The sequence below is a fragment of the Neovison vison genome, chromosome 12, assembly GCF_020171115.1.
Source record: "Neovison vison isolate M4711 chromosome 12, ASM_NN_V1, whole genome shotgun sequence".
Classification (NCBI taxonomy): domain Eukaryota; kingdom Metazoa; phylum Chordata; class Mammalia; order Carnivora; family Mustelidae; genus Neogale; species Neogale vison.
Genome location: NC_058102.1, coordinates 56,098,674 through 56,119,802, shown reverse-complemented (window position 1 = coordinate 56,119,802; position 21,129 = coordinate 56,098,674). Strand labels below are relative to the sequence as shown.

General features: G+C 43.3%; 1 protein-coding gene across 7 annotated transcripts in view; it reads left to right on the top strand.

Moving 5' to 3' along the window:
• DUSP16 (dual specificity phosphatase 16) overlaps nt 1-21,129 on the top strand; it is an 81,542-nt gene that overhangs the window by 46,830 nt on the left and 13,583 nt on the right. For all 7 annotated transcript variants that reach the window (XM_044228637.1, XM_044228634.1, XM_044228635.1 and 4 more), the window contains one exon: nt 12,576-12,739. In XM_044228637.1, coding sequence (XP_044084572.1) covers nt 12,576-12,739 — 164 coding nt within the window. The remainder of the gene's footprint in view (nt 1-12,575; nt 12,740-21,129) is intronic.

Genomic DNA, 21,129 nt, shown 5'->3' with positions numbered 1-21,129 from the left:
GAAATACCGAACTTGGACTTGAATTTCTAGCTAACATAGGGAAAAAAGAATAGATGGGTTGTTCATAGAAATAAAGATCAACCTAAAGATGAGAAATGCTGTTATTTCCTTCTCTTTACTCACTCTTGTGATTCTGAGTAAAAGCAAAAGGGACCCACACAGTAATTAACTCTGCAGGACTCATTTCTGTCCTCTGATGAGACACAGGATAACCAACCCTACAGCAAAACAGCACACGTGAATCACAGACTCCAGCCCTTCCATTTACAGACAAGGAAAATAACCCAGCCCTGAGTGACTCTCCCAAGCTCACTCCCACCACGGGCCCAAGGCCCATAGCAGCAGTAATTCCAGAGTCTTGTGGAATTTCATCAGGAGGCTGGACTGAAGGCACTTTTCATGGTAGCCCTTTCTTGGACTCTTTGTGGATTTCAGAGTCCTATTCTTACTTTCATATTTTATGGAATGAAGCAGTGTATGAAAATATACCGTTTATAAAACTTTTTTTTTTTTTAAAGATTTTATTTATTTATTTGACAGAGAGAGATCACAAGTAGGCAGAGAAGCAGGCAGAGAGAGAGAGGAGGAAGCAGGCTCCCTGCCGAGCAGAGAGCCCGATGCGGGACTCGATCCCAGGACCCTGAGATCATGACCTGAGCCGAAGGCAGCGGCTTAACCCACTGAGCCACCCAGGCGCCCCCCGTTTATAAAACTTTTTAAAAACATTACATTATTTTAGCCAGGGTGACCCCCACATAAAAGTCTAACTCCTCTGTTCTATGCTGAAGGGTAGTTCTGAATAATGATAGAAGATACCATTTACTAAGCATTTACTGTTAGGTACAGTGTCAGTAGAACGCTAAGGGCTTTTTTTTTTTTTTTTAAAGATTTTATTTATTTATTTGACAGAGATCACAGGTAGGCAGAGAGGCAGGCAGAGAGAGAGGAAGGAGGAAGCAGGATCCCTGCTGAGCAGAACCCAATGTGGGGCTTGAACCCAGGACCCTGGGATCATGACCTGAGCTGAAGGCAGCGGCTTAACCCACTGAACCACCCAGGCGCCCCGACGCTAAGGGCTTTTACAAACATTTTGTCTCGGAAGACAGCTAAGGTCTTAGGTTAATGTTTGCAGTGGTTAAAGGCCAAGTACACATTTCTTTGTTTTGTGTTAGATTTTCTAGTCTCATTAGAACCAGGAGGGAGTAAAAATATATTTGAGTACACTTTTTCAGTGTAACAGAGACCTAGATTCAGGCAGTAGATCTGTATAATAAAGATATGGCTTTGGTTTAGTGGACTCACTGTCTTTCCTAATGGAAGGTAGGGTAGAGCCCTGTCTTGCTGGTGACAGGTTTTACGGTGCGTGCTATTGTTACCATTAGTTCTGTGACCTGGTTTGACATTTCTGTCCTATTGTCTAGAGAGGGGCCTCTTCAGTCATCCCATTTCAAATCCTGCAGTAGTTGGTAAAGGAGATGGAAATGGATGGGTTTCAGTAAAAGTACTAAGTTGCCCTGGAGTTGCTGTTCTTGAGTTTAAAAAGCTGCAGAGACTGAAAGCCCCTGAGAGCAGACCAAACACCGGTGCCGTCTTGCTCGCTGGCGGCTGTGCGCCCAAGCCCCTGCTGGCCTCAGGCCCCGCTGCCTGGATCGTCTCTGGCCGCTGCCTGCCAGTGTGGTGAGCTGGTTTATGTCACTGCCCCCGGCTCCCGGTGATGAAGTCACAGCTGTGGCTGGGTCTTTTTTGAAGACGGCCCGCAAGCCAGATTGCAGATGTTTCCTTGTTTCCTCATCTTGATCGTCTGCATGAGCCAGGGGACAGCAGCCTCGATGACCGCAATGGCCTTAGCCTTGCCCTGGTCGTGTCGCCTGTGGCTCTGGAGAAGCGCTAGGCCCAGGACTTCTTTCATGCAGTCCACCTCTCAGGGCTTCATGGGTACTTTTGTGGTTGGGCCCTGGGCTGAGCTACCAGAAAAGCAAAAGGCTGGGCCTTGCCCTTGAAGAACGTAGCCACCAGTTTGGGGAAACATGTCTGACGTGGACGTCGCAGTGTGATGGGGTATCATCGGCAGAGGTTGGGAGGATTCGGTTACGGCGCTGGGATTCTAACCGAACTTTGGAGGATGAGTACGATTTGGAGGGGAATGGGCCTGGGCATTTAGACTGGGGGAGAACACGATTCAGAATGTCAGGACTGAACTTTGATTTTAGGGGGCAGTGGGGGGACTAGAGTGAATTTATTTGCGAAGAGGAAAAGTGGCCATTGAGAAGAAATGAAGTCAAATTATGCAAGCCCTTTAAACCAGAAGGACAAATCTGTGAGCTGTCAAGAATTTGACTGCAGCCCCTGCCGCCTCCCAGTCCCCAGGCCTGTCTGCTGAGTTCTCAGGGCGTCTGCTCTCCTCCTCTCCTGCCAGCAGCCGAGTCAAGCCGAGAGCATCTCCCCTACTCCGGGTGCCCCAGGAGCCTCTTCACTGCGCTTCTCCTACCTTCTGCCTTGCCACCTACAATCCATTACTCACTCTGGAGCCAAAGTGGTATTTTTATTTTATATTTTAATGTAATCCAGATTATATAACTCCCTGGCCTAATATGCGTCGTTGCTTTTCGGATAAATTCCCAAATCCTTCAGACTCACAAGGCCCTAGAATGGCTGGCTTCTGCCTACCTCTCCAGCGTCAGTTCATTTCACTTCTGTGGGCCTCCTCCTGGTTGCTACAGTCCTGCGGCGGCAGTGTCCTGGGCCTTCGCAGAGGCCCTCTCCTTGTGTCCTCCACTTACTCACCCTTTGTCTCCTGCTGGATTCAGTGTCATCATCAGGCCTTCCCTAGCTACCAGGCAAAGTTGGTTTTCTTTGTTACGCACACTCCTTTGACCACCTACCTCTAATTAGTTAATTCATCTAATTATTTGGTTGATGTTTGTCCACTGTACTGTCCATTCCAGAGAGGGCCCTGTTTTGGTCACCACTTCCCCATTACCTGTGTCCTGCTCACGGTAGGTGCTCATTAAGTGTCTCGTTGAGCCTACAGATGATTCCAGGGGTCTCAAGTTGTTTGGTTGACTGAACAGGTAGCCCCTTTTTCTTGCCTGCTTTATGAGGTCTCCGGGGAGGCTGTGCAGACGGCTGAAGAGGATTGTGGATAGAGAAGAAAAGAATACACAGAAGTAGTTTATGCGAAAGCCTGCTATGGGCTTAGCCCAGAAAGCTTTGAGCTTCATGTAGAAAGGCCCGAGAGAGGAATTGTATGGTGATTCATGGACAGTGTACAAGTTAGTCAAATTTGATTTTTAGGAGTCATTCCCCAGCGACCAGACTAATAGCCCTTTTTCCTCTGACTCATAGTTATCTCTTGATAAATAACCTCATTTCACTGACGATCACTGTAGACCTGTCCGGCAGCCCCTTCATCCTCATCTGCGTCCTAACTGAAATTGGTCTGATCAGTTTCCTGAGGGATGTGCCCAGATTCCCTAAGCCCTGGGGGTATCACTGGGCTCTCCAGGTCATATGGACTTCTGAGCCGTTTAGGGACATCTGAAAACATTTTCTCTCTCCACCTTTCATGTGAAATCCTCAGCACGCGTAAGATTGGGTGTGGCAGGAGCTCAGTGAGGATTCAGTGCTGCTTTTCCATGACCAAAGTAGCACTCACGGATTCTACTTTTGTTTCTTTAGTAGCAGAAGAATGTTTTTCTTGTCTTGTGCTGCGTCTCTCACCCCGAGAGTGTTCTAGTGCATTGTGGTCTAGGAATAGGAAGCAGACTCTGGGCCCCCACCCATGCCAACATAGTTTTGGGCTTTGAATGGAATCAGGAAATCCTTTTGAACACCAAAAATATACAAGACTTGTGTCTGTCAACAGCTATTCATTGTAACAAGGAAGGATTCAGTAAACATTTATTGAATTTCAGTTATGTGCCAAGCACTGTGCTAAATGTTGAGGGGCGTACAAATGAGGGTGAGACCTAATTCTTACCCACAAGCAGTTCACAATGTATTCTAGCTGAAGAAATAGAGGTCACAAAACACACTCACAAAGATAATTCACAGTTACCAAGTCAGTGGCAAGTACTCAGTGCTGGATGGTTGCCATAAATTTTAGGGAAGCTCTAAGTTGGCAAGATCATGTATAGATAGGCTGGTCAGGAAAGTTTTGTATTTTGGTGTTTTTTTTTTTTTTTTAAGTTTATTTATTTATTTTAGAGAGAGACAGTGTGCATGCAAGTAGAGGGGAGGGGCAGAGGGAGAAGGGAGAGTGAGAATCCTCCAGCAGATTCCCCACAGAGCATGGAGCTGGACATGGGACTTGATCCCAGGACGCTGAGATCGTGGCATGAGCCGAAATCAAGAGTCGGTTGCTTGACCAACTGAGCCACACAGGTGTCCTGGAGAGACTTTTTTTTTCTTTAATGCAACAGAAGAATATTGAAACTGTCAGAGTAATTCAGGAAGGGAAGATAGTATTGTGAAATTTGTTTCTGGGACCTGGCCCCCAGCACTGACCTGTGACCCCTGGCCGGTTCTCCAGAGCCCTGGGTGTCTGTAGCTGCGACTGGGGTCATCTTGTGTTTAGAAGGTTTTGATGTAAAATGTGTTTTATTGGTTATGGTAAAAAATCTTTGGAATATCCTTCTGTAGAAGAGGTATGGCTTGTGCTTGCCTATGGTTTGGAAGGAAATAATAAAATGGATTGGGGGAGACATTAAATTGCCAAAGGCCCAAGATTGGAAAGCACAGTGTGTTAGGAAAACAGAAGACCAATTTTCCTTTTCCATGGAAGGCGGTGGCATGGAAAATCAGGTTGGACCATGGATTGAGATCAGGAAGGGTCTTGAATGTCTGGCTCACAATTTTGTATTTTATTCCGTCGGTATTGAGAGCAGAGACCACATCAAAACTTTATTTTACGATGCTTAATCTGGCAGCAGAGGACATGAGTGGGGAGAAGGACAAGTGGACCAGAGAGAGGTGTTACTGAGTTTATCTAAGAGTGAGGGATAAAGGTCCTGGAGCAGAGGGCAGCAGAAGAATGGGAAGGCAGGGCAGATAGAAGGGACTTAAAGGAAAGCCAGTGTGGGGCGCCTGGGTGGCTCAGTTGGTTGAGCATCTGCCTTTGGCTTGTGTCATGATCCCAGAGTCCCAGGATTGAGCCCCACATTGGGCTCCCTGCTCAGGGGGGAGTCTGCTTTTCCCTCTGCCCCTCCCCCTGCTTGTGCTCTTTCTCTCTCAAATAAATAAAATCTTTAAATAAGGGGGGAGAAAAAAAGGAAAGTCAGTGTGTTTGGCACAGCAACTGAATGTTGCCAAACTTTTTTGCGAAACAGTTTGGCTGAACTGAGAAGATGGGGTGACCGTGGATGGGGATGTGGAAGGAAAGAGAGGGAGATGTTGGCTTTGGCTTTATTTTAAATGTTAACCTTTCAGGAAAATGATCAAAGGGAGTTGAAAGTGTTAGGTTGGATTTTGGGACATCAAATGGGACAAGCTTGGACATCTTTGATTTTCAGGTGAAATGAGCAAATGTCTCTTTAATAACCTCCCCTGCCATGCTGAAGGCAGTAGGGTCCTCCTAAGTCCTTTCTTCTCGAGAAGTCCCCGGACCCTGCTCACCTGGCCCTGTCTTCACATTTTACTGCAGGACCAGTAGGGGCTGCCTCTGTGAATCTGGCTCCCCTCTTACAGATCTCATTGTGGATTCTGGCCATATTCCTTTCATTTGGTTCTTTTGGTTGCATTCTTTAGAATAATCTTTGTTTGAGGGCTTTTATTAGGGGTCCTAGCTGTGTTTTCTGGGTGTTTTAAGAGGAGGAGTTTCTGGGTGTAGCTCCGTATTGCCAACTGCCAGGATCAGTAAAATAGCTATCACCCTACATCTTCTGAGAATTCTTTACTGAACAACACTTCTGGATTTTGCTAACTGATGCAGATAAAGTTATCTTGAGGGATAACAAGATCTAGACATTCTGAATCACAAGAAATTGGATTATTATAGTATGTGGTGGTTTTTTTTAATGCTAGTACTTTGAAAATTTAAAAGCTGTTTTGTTGTCTAGGTGATAACTGTATTAATCCACAAATTAGATTAGATAGAATTTCTCATCCCCTGACTGCACCAGGCGAGAGAGTTGATTAGTACAGAGCGAGCTATTTTGGAGATGTCATTTACGGGCACGTTTTATGAGACCGAGGCTACTTGTCTGGCTTCCTGCATAGTCTCTGCAGAAGTTCTGCCTGTCCACTTTCCTATTGGTCTGTGCTCTGGTCGCTACAGAGCGGATGGAATAGGACCTTGCAGTTAATGCCTTCTGTTATTAGGGATTTTTTTTCATCAGCATTGTTCAGTGGAGATTGGCTGAGAAAGACAAAGATGGAATGTTGCTGAAGGTGTTGAGAAAAATCTGCCATGCTCTCTACCCTCGCAGAGATGGTCTGTCAAACATGTGGCCTGGCTTCGAGACCAGCCTGTCCTACCGTTACTTTTGTCCGTTTTCTTCCACCAGGGGTGCGACATTATGGTGCCTTCGTTTTTGTTTCATTTTCTTTAGCTAGTTTCAACTCTCCATGTGGACAGTCCGCTGACCTGGAAGCATTGTAACCACACTTGAGTTTTTTTGTGAGCAGCTAGAGACAGAGTTGCCCGAATCAGTCGCTTCATTGTGAAGTGAAATGTCCATCTGTTGTGAAATAACATCTCAACAATTGAAATACAGTGTCAGCAATTTAGTGTTTTATATTAGGATTGTCTCCTAATAGCACAGTAGCAGGTATTATGTTCAGGATGGAGAGAACTCTTCTCTACAGGTGGGGTGTACTTAAATCCTTCACATGCACTCTGGGAGAGGTAAGTGAATGGCTTGTATTATGTCATGAAAAGGGAGTCTTTGTCTTACAATGGTTAAACTACACGAGAACTCTATTTAAAAAGTATGAAACCATATAAACTATGTGAAAATGATTTAATATGAAAAATTGATTTGCATTGACTGTTTAGAAGTACATCTCTCATAAAATTGAGCTTGGTATAAATACTACTTTTGTATAGAGCTGTGGAATTCCCCCCACCGTGTGGGAGGAAGTAGCTCTTAGCTCCTCTTCCCACTCTGCGTGGCTCTGGGGGGCGGAGGGAGCTCTGAGGACCAGCCACCTGTTGGAGAGGTCCTGTGTCTCTCCCTACAGAGGGCTGTCTCTAAAGGAAAGGAAGATGGCATGTGTCTCTAGTTTGACTAAAAGACTAGGGAATCTGCTATTAGAATTTGAGACTTGAGCCTTTATTTCACATCACTAAGCTGTAGTAAAATGCTACTTTTGTTTATTACAAATATTCTTTTTTAAGAAAAATCACCGTGATTTATAACTGGTTGCAAGGACAGAGAGAAAAGAGCGACTGATTGGGATTGTTTAGTAGAATTGTTAAATGTATTTTACTTGGCAGTTTTTTCCCCCCAAAATTAAATGGTGGTTCACATTGGTTTTTACAGAAAATGGTATTTGTGATTAGAATTGTGAAGGTGGTGCTCTGAAGGAAGTTTTTCTTGGCCGAATGAAAATAAAATACTATATAAGTTATGAATGTCTTTATACTAAACATTTTCTCTGTTCAAAGTAATATATATGTTTGTATTTATAAATGTGCGTTCTACTGGTTGGATTTGTGGAAGACTAACAGAGATTGTACTTTGTCTGCCTGTCTGTTCAAATCTGTGGAGGCCAGAGGGGTCTGCATGCCTCCCTGCCCGTCCCCTTGTCCGCATTTCTCTGCGGGCCAGGCGTGTCTGCACACACATCTTCCTCTTGGAAGCAAATGCTTCAGCCTAAGGGGGAGAGTGGTTACCACCATTCCTAGATTCAGGTCTGTCTTTGGGAAGCTCATCTGGGTTACATGACTGTGTTTTCTCCATTTCCAGATGGTCAAGACCATAAAATCTAGGGAGAGGAGAAACGTGGTGAGATTGGATAGTGAGTTAAATCCTTGGCCAACCTTAAAAGTATTTGAAAAGATTTTCAGTACAAGCGAATAGTGAACTGATGCTGTGTGTTCTTGTCAGGCAGTCTAACACGGAGTCTGGGGGATCGGGGAGGGTTATGACAGGCAGAGATGATGACGGGTCTGTATCTGTCAGCCATTTGTAACAGAAAGTTTGCACAGATGAATTATACTTTTCTTGTTAGGTCTGGTTTGTAAGAGGGAGAAGGACATTTTAGACATATTTCAAAACTGAGTGGCTGATGAGGCCACAGATAGTTTTTCAAGAGTTCGGGGAAATCAGGCAGTGTCTCATCTGTTGTTAATTAATGAAATGAAACTGGGGTCACTAGAGTACAACAATGAATGAAAGGTCAGTGAATGGAAAAAACTGTCAATGAAGGAGGGTGTTAGCAGAGTGGAACATTGTCTTAGATAAAGATCAGGGAAAATGTACTCTTTGGCTGAGGTAGTGTTTTCTGGAAGTGACTAGCAGCCATAGTTTGGGACATTTCAGTCCAGACTGAGCACTAAATGAGTGCTCTGATTTCAACAAAATCTGTTAAATATTTTAAGGCTCTTCGGGTTTGTGCCTGAGATCAGCTGAAAAGATATGTAAAAAAGAAGTTTCTTTTTATTTTATAATGTGTCCTACAGTGTGTTATTGCTGTTTTGTTTGGCTTTTTGGTTTTGTTTTGAGGTTAAAAACAGGTTTCTTGCTTTCATTTATTTCTGTTCTCTTAGAATTTTCTAGAGCCATGCTCATGTTTGAGAGTCCCCACCCCACTTTACAAGGTAACTGATTTAGGATCATGGTAGTAATTAGTGATAAAGCTGACCTCAAACAGCCCAGGCTGGCGGATGCTGGTGATTGTTGCCAAATTATATCCCCTCTGAGAGCTGCATTGTGGAGGATGGCCTGGAAGTCCTCAGGACAGCTTCAGCTTCCCCACCATCTTGCACACTGTGATCACGAACAAACCAGTGACTGTTTCTGTCTTAACTAGTTCAGCTGTCAGCTCTGTTCTTGGTTACGCGTGAAATGAGAGCATTGAGAGTCTCTTGTGTCTCTAGTCATGTCAGACTGCTTTCCCTTTTTTCTCCCTCATTGAAGCTTTTGAACCATATATGGCTTTGGGGAAGTGAGGCTTTGCCATCAGTTTGGGAGAGGCCCATGGCTGTTTTTAGCCTGGTATTGAGACCTAGGTCACCAGGCGTACCATGCAGGGCCCTAAAGAAATCAGCAAGGCTGTACCTGCATCCTAAGAGTTAATCCTGTAGTATTTGGAGAAGATCTATAGCACAACGATTGACAGTACGGTCTCTAGGGCCAGGCTGCTGGGGCTCATATCCTAGTTCTACCAGTTGTTACCGTGTGTCTTTTTGAAACTCTGTTTTCCTGGCTGTAGAATGGGAATAGTAATAGCAGCTGCCTCCTAGTTATAAAGATTGAATAAGTACTTGTAAGTGCTTAGAGCAATATATGTCACTTAGTAAATGTTAGGTAATTCTTTGATTACTTGTATTATTTGTATGTCTGATTACTTATAAATTTAAAATGGAATTCAAATGGAGTTTCCTTGGATTGTCTCTCTTTTCCTCTGAGAGGGTTTACTGAAATATGGTTCTGTTGGATTTAAATGAGACACCAGTCCATGAAATATTTTGGAGCCAGGATAGGGAAAAAATGTGAGAACAGCTCCCTATAGAAACACCGGAACCACAGAAGTTAGAAGAAGCTAACATTTAAACTCATTAAATTGTAACCCAAAGAAATTTATTAATAAATATTAAATTATCGATTAATAAATTGATAAATTTATTTACCAATTAAATATTGATATTTAATTATTAAATATAAATATCAAATATTTATCAATTAAATATGATTAAAAATCGATAATTTATTGATAAATTAATTTATTAATAGAATATTTATTAATTTAGTAATCAAAATAAATTATAATCAAAATAGAGCCTATCAGTTATTATGGTGGGTAGGTGTGAGATGGGCAAAGAATGGTAAGACCCTTTAATATTTACTGTTATAAGAAATACTTGGAGGGGAAAAAAACCATACCTCACCTTGAATATAACTATTGTGCAACTAGACTGAGAAGGGACAGAACACTAATAGGAACAAAATTACAAGTCCTAATCAGTGACCCTCATATACAGGGCCATTAGAGGCTGACCCCTTTCTTGAGGTTGCCCGTGGGTTACGTCATGAGTGTAGGAGTTCTGCAAGTACTCCGTCCCCATACTTGCACTGGCCCTAGGCTAGCATTTCTTTATGTGTGAGTTGCCCTAGCTATTAATAGAGTTTAGGGGGTGAAATGGCCGGGGACAAGCAAGTTTCCCAAACTTATTTGAGTTAAGTTAAACTCACTTTTTTGGAGATACCTTTTGGAGCCTTTAATAATGCTAGTGTGTGCTGTGACTCTCCCAGGGACAGGGTGTGCGGCACTTCTCTGACTGTTTGGGCCAGCGTCCCCTCTGCTCCCTGCAGGACCCCAGTGCTGGGGAGCACACTTTAGGAAATGCACCCTGAGAAGCACTGCTTTTTTCCCTTTGTGTCTCCGGTGAATCCTAACAAGACATAGCTGAGTAATTAGCTGCAGACGGAGGGTGGAGGAAGACTCCCCCCACCCCCAGGTGAGGCCGGGTCGCATTGTATCTGAGCTCAGCTCCGCCGCAGGCTCGATTGTGGGGCTTGTCTGTGGTTTGCCGAGTGCGCGTGCATAGGGCCTGGCAGTGGCAGTGTTAATCCTGGATGGGAGCATAGTGCTGGAGTGTGAAATCACAGCAGCTCCTGTGTGGCTGGAGGTCATGCTTGGAAATGGCAGGCGGTGAAGCCACAAACCTGTACGGGGACACGCCCTGAGGGTCGTGTCTGCCACCTGAAGGAGTTGGGGGGTTCTGTAATGGAACCATCTGCTCTTGCCATTGGGTTATCTTAAGCACCTCAGTAAGCACACTGCTGGCGAGAAAGAGCCGCGCACTTAGGTGGGAGGCTAGGGATGCAGACTTCAGCATTTTGGAGGAGGCAGACTTGTCACTGACTTCCTGCCACCCTCACTTGCTTCAGTGTGGAGCCATTGGCAACAGACACAGGAGTCCAGATGACCACTGGGGACAGTAAGGGATGACATCTCCCAGCTCTCTGTGCATGTGCAGGTTTTGAGGGCACGTTTGTATTAGCTTCTACAAGTGGGCTGAAGATTAGCAGACTATAACTCAAGGATCCGGAGATAAACATTAAAAAGAGAATTTAGTATCTTGTTTAAGGCTTGATTAAAGAGGTAAAAGTGAGGGTTTCCTTGACTCCTAATAACATGTTAATTTTTTTAATTAAGTAGTACTAAAAATATACAAGTATTTCCTGTGATCCAAATCTCTTTGCTTCCTGATTTTGAACTTAGCAAGTAGTGAGGGTTTGGCTGCAGAGGATTTCTCTGAAAATTTCTCAGAATCTTTAGGTTCTAGGTCTGGATGTGGATAGCAAGGAATATTTAGATTGGAGAACCCAGAGAAGACCTTGCTCATTTTTTCTTTTCCAGAGGAGGTGAATGTGTCTTCTGTGGCTCCGTTACAAAACGGCAAGATTGTGTCTTAATGAAGGTCATAGAGCTGATCATTGTAAGGACTGGACTAGGAAAAACAGGATTCTCCTGGGTCTAGGAATCTTGGCACGAGTCCTTCATGTCCCCTAAGCAGTTAGGGTCTGTCACCACTTCTTCATAGTGCTGAGCAAAATGAACCGCGGAGCCCAGGAATCCATGGTGATTATGGGAACCTTGATTCACTGTCCAGGAATTTCAAGGGCTTGCTGTGGAGAATATTTGCAAGAAGAGGGGTGTGTATGTTTGTGATACCTTTGAAATGAAACAACCTGTATAGCAGGAAGATTTTAAGTTAATTCTAGGAAGAATTTTTAACTCGATCAGTTTTATTTTGAAGACATAACATCTGGCTTCAGTTCACTTTTTTTTTTTTTAATATCTTCATTTTGCTCCTGTGAATATTTGTCTTGGCTTGGTTATTTGCTACTTATTTTAAATTCTCTTTAAGTTCCACAGAAAAGCATTCCTTTGGGGGATGGGGAACAGGGAGGAAATACAGGATATGTAATGTTGGAGATGGAGAGGAGGAGAGGAGGCCTCAGTGTCCTCGGGGCCGCACCCCCTCTTGTGGCCCCAGAAGCCAAGGCTCGGTGCCGGGCTGTGTCCCATACCTAGCGGCTGGTACCTGCGGACAGGAGTGTGTGTGCAGGGGTGCCCACCTGCATCTGTGGGATTTGCTTTTGTCTTTTTTTTTTTTTTTAAGATTTTGATTTTATTTATTCATTTGTCAGAGAGAGAGAGAGAGAGAATGAATGAATGAGCGGGGTGGGGGGGCGGGGAAGAGGCAGAGGGAGAAAAAGACTCCCCGCTGAGCAGGGAGCCCAGTGCAGGGCTTGAACCCAGATCACGACCTGAGCCAAAGGCAGACATTTAACTGAGTGAGCCAGCTGGGCGCCCCTGGTTTTAAACCTTTTTGTTTGAGCAGTTCCCCTGATGGCTGATTTTTATCTTTGTATATGGCATAATTTTATGATGTTTATTCTTAGGTGGGTTTGCGGAGTTCTCCCGTTGTTTCCCTGGCCTCTGTGAAGGAAAATCTGCTCTAGTCCCTACCTGCATTTCTCAGCCTTGCCTACCTGTTGCCAACATTGGGCCAACCCGAATTCTTCCCAATCTTTATCTCGGCTGCCAGCGAGATGTCCTCAACAAGGTGGGTGCTTTGAAAACCTCCTTCACTACAGGGTTTCTAGAAACTGTGATTGCCTCTTCGCTGTCATTTGAAGCACCTGCTGCTTCCAGAAAGGAAGTGCCCCGTGCTCGGTATGGCTCCCTGTGAGTGGCTGGTTGGTTGGGTTATGTTCTAGAGGGCTGTTTTGTTTGATGTTACTGATTGCCACAAGAAGCCTAATCTGTTATCCTATTGGCTTATTTCTCAAAGGTTCTGGGAGAGGACAGGATTTTTCAGAAGTTTAGCTTTATTTTCTTAGGGTATTCATTTTCTCTGTTTTAGTAATTGGGCATACTCAGGAAGGCTTAGACTTCCTAGATTTCACATTTAGGAATGTATTTACTGAGGCACACTAGAAAGGAACTGGGCTTAGGCTTGGATTGAAGAAGGACCTCTGGCCAGAGGGATGGGGGTTAGGAATAAGATGGTGAGGCCAGGACCAAGGGCATGCATTTCAGGATCCCCTGTCAGAGGCTGGCTGGAGCATTTTCATTGAGAAAGAAGAGGGAAGAGCATGGATTCTCACTGCTGAACATAGTGTGCCTAACACAGGAACCTGTATTGGTACCACTGAGTATCTGAAGGTACAAGTGTTAATAGTTGTAGAACTGAGCTCTGTCTGTCTCCATAGCTCATATGCTCTTAACCAGTAGTGCTGGGAGCCAGTGTTCTCGCTGCCAAGAATAGTGGTTTTTCTCTAAAACCTCTTTTTACACCACCTGTAACAGAAAAAGAAAAATGTTAATTGACCTGTTGGTGATTTACAGGTACAACTTTCCTGTAGGAGGGGGATAACTTAACATTTTCTCCCTGGGTAGCTGAAAGCATTGGGTTGACCCTAAATCTAACTTCCGCACTGGCTTGTGTTAGCATGTGAAAAGCAGAAATACCCTATCGTTGGGCAGTGATGAGACATTCTTTCATTTCTCTTTTTTAAAACTCCTGCCTCTCTAAAATTTTGCCTCAACACTGTTGTTAATATGTCTGCTTTTACTGGGATATATTTGAAATTTGATAGTTTGTACTTGTATTGAGCCTTTTCTGGTAGGGTCACAGTTCCTTTGAACATATGATTAATATTATTTCTCTTTTAGAGATAAACAGACTGTGTCACAGAAGCAAAATTAATTTCCTAGAGTCACATGCATCCCTGGGGCAAAGCTGAAGATGCTTTAGTTAATCCTCAATTCAGAAAATAAAAAAAAAATCCTAGTTAAGAATCTTGCTCAGAATTACCCCCCAGTTTAAAAAAAAAAAAAAAGTAACCAGTCAGCAGGGGATTTTACAAATAATTGCATTATAGATCATTTTTGTTGCTTTTGACATTACATTAAATGGCCCATTTTTGCTATGTGCTGTTTCCAGGTTTAACAACTGTGTCATATAATAACTCTGTGAGCACCTGCAAGGTGAGAGCAGTTAAACTGGACCCTGGAGTCGAGGATGGGGAAAAGGGTGGTTTTTTCCCTCCTTTAATTGGCTTCTCAGTGTGTACTGAACCGGATACATCCACAGATGCATTGGGAGGAGGTGGTCGTAGTGGGAGGAGTGGACTTATGGAAGTTCATGGGGAAGACAACCTGGGCAAGGAGTTTCTGTGGAAGACTGTCAGGAAACTTCTTGAAAACAGATGTATAGACTGGAGGATGGTGAGAGGCCAGCATGCTTTGAAAGTGGAGTAGAAACTCGTATCAGCCTATGGATTCATTGTTGAGAAGAATCAAAGTGCTTAATGGGATTTTAGCGATCATGTAGTGAGTCTTTCTTTGATAAATGAGGAAGCCAATATTACAGAAATATTAGATGAATTATGCAGCATCACTCAGCAGATGAATTTGGGGCCAGATGTGCCTCTATTTCAGGATAGCTTGAACTGATCTTCCTGCTCAGCTCTGTGATTTAAACTTTCCTGAGGCTTCCCTGAGGTTCTGCTACCCCCAACCCCCGCCCCAGGAAACCGTGTGCTGTCAGTGTGCTGCTTGTTCATTCCCTCATTTAACATGCAGAATTGGTTTTCCTGTGCTCCCTGGTCTTCCACAGGCACTGGGATGGCTGCTCTTTCTCTGTTCTTACCCGAGTTAGCCTAGACACAGAAGACTGCCTTTCCATATGGCCTAGGAAGACAGCAGATCAAAGTTATCAGTAAAAATACACCACACACTGTGCAATTTGGTTAGACAGGACCTATTCATTCCACAGTGATGCACAAGACGGGATGACTGACTGTAGGCCCACTGGCAGGGCAGCGTGGCCTCACGGTGGAGAGCTGGCCTCGGAGCTGGCCAGTCCAGCATCCTGGGGCTGCCTCACCAGCCACATCAGGTTAGCTGAGCTGCTGAATCTGGGTTTCCTCACCTACGAACTGCCATGATTCTGCCTTCTAGTGTTCACATCAGGTTCCAATGAAGTGACGCGTGCCAAGCACCAAGGACAGTTCCTTGTCTGTAGGGACCCTGGTTACTGTCAGCAAGAGGCCCTGTGTACAAGCTGCTAGTTACAGTGGGTGTGGTTGGTTGAGGAAGGTGATGGAGGAGATAGGACTTAAGGTCAGTTTTGAAGGCAAAAGGAGTGGCAAATGCAAAATTACATACTGGATTGACTTCAGAAAGAAAAATTACAGTTCCATTATCTAGAACTGTGATGCCTGTGGCGATTTAATATGCCGTCTCTCCTCAGTCTAGCTGAGCATGGGAAACTTGATCAAATAGAGCAGTTTTATCTATCTCTCTTTATATCATTATGTATGTTGGTATATGTCGGTCTGTGTCCCATATACTACTCCACAGTCTGCATCAACAGATCATAGAACCCTACCTAGAAACCAGTCCAACTACAGGACAAAGTTTATTTCATGGTTTAGGAGACAGAAAGTTTTAAAGGGAAAGAATTGTGAATGGAAATCGTAATTAATAATAAAATAATAAAATAAAAATTCATTTTTTGACTAGAAAATGCCATTTCTGGAAGTTTTCTTAATTGTATTTTGAAGCCAGAATCCATTTTTTAAATTCTCAAGGGACAGTCTCAGGGGACAGATGAACCCTTTTTATATCCAGCCTGCTGTACTCAGTGTAACTGCCCTACTTAAGGCCAATGAGAAGAAGACCGTTTGAATTAGTGAAAAATGTACATTACTTGTTTGGAGGGGGGCAACTTTTTGAGACATAATTCATATACTGTATGATATAGAAGCTATTTTTTGAGATGTAATTGACATATATAAGGTTTCAAGTATACAACATGATTTGCTATTTGCATATACTGTAAAACCACAGTAAGTCTAGTTAACGTCTGTCACCATACAGTTACACTTTTTTCTTGCGATGAGAATTTTTTTTTTTTTAAGATTTTCTTTATTTATTTGACAGAGATCACAAGTAGGCAGAGAAGCAGGCAGAGAGTGAGAGGGGGAAGCAGGCTCACTGCTGAGCAGGGAGCCCGATGTGGGGCTCAATCCCAGGATCCTGGGATCATGGCCTGAGCCGAAGGCAGAGGCTTTAACCCACTGAGCCACCCAGGCGCCCCTGTTGATGAGAATTTTTAAGATCTACTCTCTTAGCATCTTTCAGATATACAGTAGACAATTATGAACTACAGCCGCTATACTGTAGTTATTTATTATTGGAAGTCTGTCCCTTCTGACCACCTTCACCCCACCCCCATATATGTTCTCTGTATCTATGAGTAGATTAGATTCCTTTCGACTCCACATGTGTTATCAGACAGTGTTTGTTTTTCTCTGACTTATTTCACTGAGGATAATGTCCTCAAGGTTCATCCACGTTGTTGCCAATGGCAAGATCTCATTCTTTTTTAATGGCTGAGGAACCCTGCATTGTGCACGTATATATATATACCACGTCTTTATAGGTTCATTGGTCGACGGGCCACTTAGGTTGCTTCTATGTCTTGACTGCTGTGAATAATGATGCAGTGAACATGGGCGCACAGAGATCTCATCAAGTTAGTGTTTTCAGTTCCTGCAGATACCCACTCAGAAGTGGAATTGTTGGATCCTATGGTAGTTTTATTTCTGATATTTTCAGGAACCTCCATACCATTTTCATAGTATCTGTGCCAATTTACATTCTCACAAGATGTTTATAAAATAAGATAAAGTAATGGAACTAACATTTAATGAGACTCTTACATTATGTGCCTGTTATTTTGTCCTCCGATGGCTTTACAAAATAGACCTCATTAACCCTATCTTACAGGTGAGGAAACTAAAGCTGAGCGAGGTTAGGTGACCCACCCAAGATCATGCACGTCATGAATGGTAGCGTGCTAGGTGGTGCTCTGGTGTTTCTGGGCCAGTCCCCATATACTTTTAATTATTCCTGCCACACTGAGTTCATCCATGCCATTAGGAGGAAGGGCCGAGCATACAGGTATGTGTGCTGCCAGAAAGGTAAATTTGGTTAGTGGAAATTTATACAAATTTGCTTCTGATTGATTCCCCTTTTTCAGTGTCATAGGAAACAAGATCATCTACCAGCTGAGAATGAGGATTTTCATTTGAAGAAAAAGGGAAGTGGGTGGGATGGTGTCTAGGAGAGGGAAAGTGGAGGGACTAGGGAAATAAAATGACTGCTGAGGAACACGAGTCAGAAGTGAGACTGAGCGGCCTTGTTGAAGGTTTCTCCCTGGCTTTGTTCAGCTGCGTGGCGCGGGTGCAGATGCAGACCAGGTGGGGAATGAGATTTACCCAGGGCTGCAGAATTGCCAAGTGAGTGTGAAGAAGCCAGAGTGGGACAAAGGAGGGTGGAAGCAGGGAAGTGGTTTATAATGACTGACCACAGAATTTCACTTGAGCAAGGCATGAAGGCAGACATCATGAGGATAAAGGACAGAAAGAAAAGAGGTGGGATCAGCAGCGGGTGGATCCTGGGGAACTGAAGGATTCCAAGAGTAGTGGTATAAGAGACAGCAAGCCGGAAGGACAGGAGGAAGAGTCCAAGATTGGGGTGTGTGAGGTCGAGATTTGGGCTGGGGGCTGGTTGTTGCTAATGACCAAGACCAAACTGGGTCTCAGTGAGTGGTCAAGGTGAGAAGTTCAAAGAACTGAGAGGCCAAGGTATCAGAAGGATAGTTGAAGGGCAGGAAAGATTATTTTGTCAGTAGAAGGCACGTGTTAGCCGACTTAGCCCAAAGTTGAGCTAAATATTAAACAGCATAACGAGTGCCCACTGGAAGCTTACAGACTGTGATGTTTAATTATGGGACAGAATAATATTCAGTTGTGTATGTTTTATACACATACTAAAAATGGGATGAATTTCATAAATACCTCTTTGTAAGAAGTCATTGACGTTCATCTGTGAATAAAAGCAGCTATTATTCTGTAAAACAGCCCATTCTTCATAATTATAGTTCCATCCTGGTTCCACGGACATTGATTAAGATGCCCTCTCAGCCACGTGTATGTACATTTGTAAAAATAATCAGGAGAGCAGGTTACTAGTGTGTATTGCTGCCTGTAACTCAGGGCCTCAGAGGTCCAGCGCCATCGCAGCTGAGAGCCCCAGCTGGTGCCACCCTGTGGAGGGCAGAAGGCGCTTGACCTATGAGCAGCTGCTTCTCCCCCTGGAACCACGCACTCACTGGGAGGCACTGTGTGTGTGCTCGCTCGGACCTGTTTAGGCCAGTGGCCTTGTTATTATCATTGTGCACAGTAATTAAAATATTACATACACTCATGAAATATGAATGAGGGAAGGAACAGAGATGTTTTTCTATGACCTAAGGTAAATGTTTTGGGAAGATTCAGGAAAAACAGATTGCTTTATATTTTTTCTGTCTAAACTAGGGCAGAAGGCAACTGCAAAGTACCCAGGGGTCATACTCCAGGATTCTGTACTGATGTTGTTCTATAAGTTTTTGCTCTTCTTCAAAGAAATGGAAACTCTAAGTAGTAGATGCATTTGGTTGTGATTTGCTTAAGAACACCAATCAGCCAACTCCTACCAAAAAACAAGCAAACAAACTAAAAACATGATTCTGCACCAGAAATTAGTGAATTCATGTATTTATTTTAAATGAAAATGAAATGTTTCAAGTGTAATGTATCATTTTTAATGATTTCTTCTTTTAACTTTTTCACTGATGTATACCTGCCAATCCAGATTATGTATTGTATTTAATTTAGCAGCCAAATCATATTTAAATTTTACATGGTAACATTTTAGGATTTTTTGTTTGCCTCTTTGATTTTAAAATTGGCCATGTTTAATTTATCCAGTCCTATTTTATAACTGATAATTGATTTAAGTTGATTTTTTTTGTAGTAAAATGCTTATAACTCGTTATATTTATCATTGAGATCATTTCCTTTTTTCTCATTTTGTGTTTATTTTAACATTACTGAGTTTTAATACATTAATGTCTGATTCCCCTTTCCCTCTTTTGCCAGTTGCTTAAAGTAAAACTGCTGGGGCACTGAACAGGCCCAGAAGAGCATGAGACTCTTGATCTCAGGGTCATGAGTTCAAGCCCCACATTGGGTATAGACATTACTGCCCCCCCAATAAAACCTTTAAAAAACAAAAAAGCATTACTTAAATGCATCTATTACGGTATATTGTTTTGTAAGTGAAAAATACTTTTTTGAACTACAACAGCTTTGTGAGCTTGGATTATCTAAGGGTGTCCTTCTCATGTGTCTGCTGTGTCCAGAGTCAAGGGGTTGCTGCACTGGGGGTGTGGCAGCTGTGAGCTGCCAGGCACACCGGCAGCTCGTCCTCACTGCGCAGCAGTGGACACTGGTGTCAACGTGACCCCGGAGGCCAGCATCATGATGCCTAGGGCTGCAGCGGCCAGGACAGTAAGGGAAAGCAGAGGGTGACAGAAACACCTCTTCGTGTGCCCCGAGTCGCTCAGAAAGCCTTCTCACAGAAGCTCACAGCCAGAGTGGTGCCCTTTAACTTTCTAATTTATTAGTGATAGTTGAAAAGAGCCTAAAGAATGAAGTTAAACTTTACATTGCTTCATTTAGTTAAAAAGAACGTGTGTATGTAGGCTAGTTACCTTGCTGCTCCATCCAGCCCGCATAAGAGCATGGCGACTCAGGATGGATTCTGGAGACAAATGTACTTGGATATGAATCTTGACTCTAGATCACTTGCTATTGGTGTGACTTGGCAAACATGCAGCCTTTCCAAACCTCAGTTTCCCCATTTTTAAAATGAGATAATAATAGTACCCACGGCAGAGGGTGGTTGTGAGGATTAAGTGAGACCATCTATGTATTTGTTAAGTTTTTAATTCCAGCATCATCAACATGCAGCATTCTGTTAAACTTCCAGCTGTGTGCTGTAGTGACTCAGCACTTCCCTTTTTTTGTCACCGGGCTCATCTCGACCAGTGCACTCCTTCATCCCCATCACCTATTTCCCTCATCCCCCACTCACTCCCCTCTGGTAACCACAGGGTGTGCTCTGGAGTTAAGAGTTTTGCTCCAGCTCTTTGAAGAATGCCGGTGGAATTTTGATCGGAATGGCATTAAAAGTATAGATTGCTCTAGGCAGTATAGACATTTTAACAATGTTTATTCTTCTGATCCAAGAGCATGGAATGGTCTTCCATCTATTTGTGTCTTCTTCAATTTCTTTCATGAGTGTTCTGTAGTTCCTCGAGTACAGATCCTTTACCTCTTTGATTAGGTTTATTCCCAGGTATCTTATGGTTCTTGGTGCTATAGTAAATGGAATCGATTCTCTAATTTCCCTTTCTGTATTTTCATTGTTAGGGTATAAGAAAGCCACTGATTTCTGCACATTGACTTTGTATCCTGCCACGTTGCGGAATTGCTGTAGGAGTTCTAGTAGTTTGGGGGTGGAGTCTTTTGGGTTTTCCAGTATAAAGAATCATGTCATCTGCAAAGAGAGAGAGTTTGACTTCTTCATTACCAATTTGCATACCTTTTATTTCTTTTTGTTGTCTGATTGCTGTTGCTAGGACTTCTAATACTGTGTTGAACAAGAGTGGTGAAGAGTTTTGTTTCTTGCTTTGTCTCTTTTTCTTCCCTTGTTTTGTAGATTCCAAATAGAAGTTGAAATCATATGGCATTTATCTTTCTCTGACTTCTATCATTTAGCATTATGTGCTAAGCTAGCTCCATCCATGTCATTGCAAATGGCAAGATTTCATTCTTTTTTATGGCCAAATAGTGTGTGTGTGTGTGTGATCTTCTTTATCCTTTCATCTATCCCTGGACGCTTGGGCTACTTCTATAATTTGGCTATTGTAAATACTGCTGCTATAACATAGGATGCATGTATGCCTTTGAATCAGTGTTCTTGTATTATTTGGGTAAATACCCAGTAATGCAATTACTGGATCATAGTTCTAGTTTTAACTTTGTGAGGAGGCTC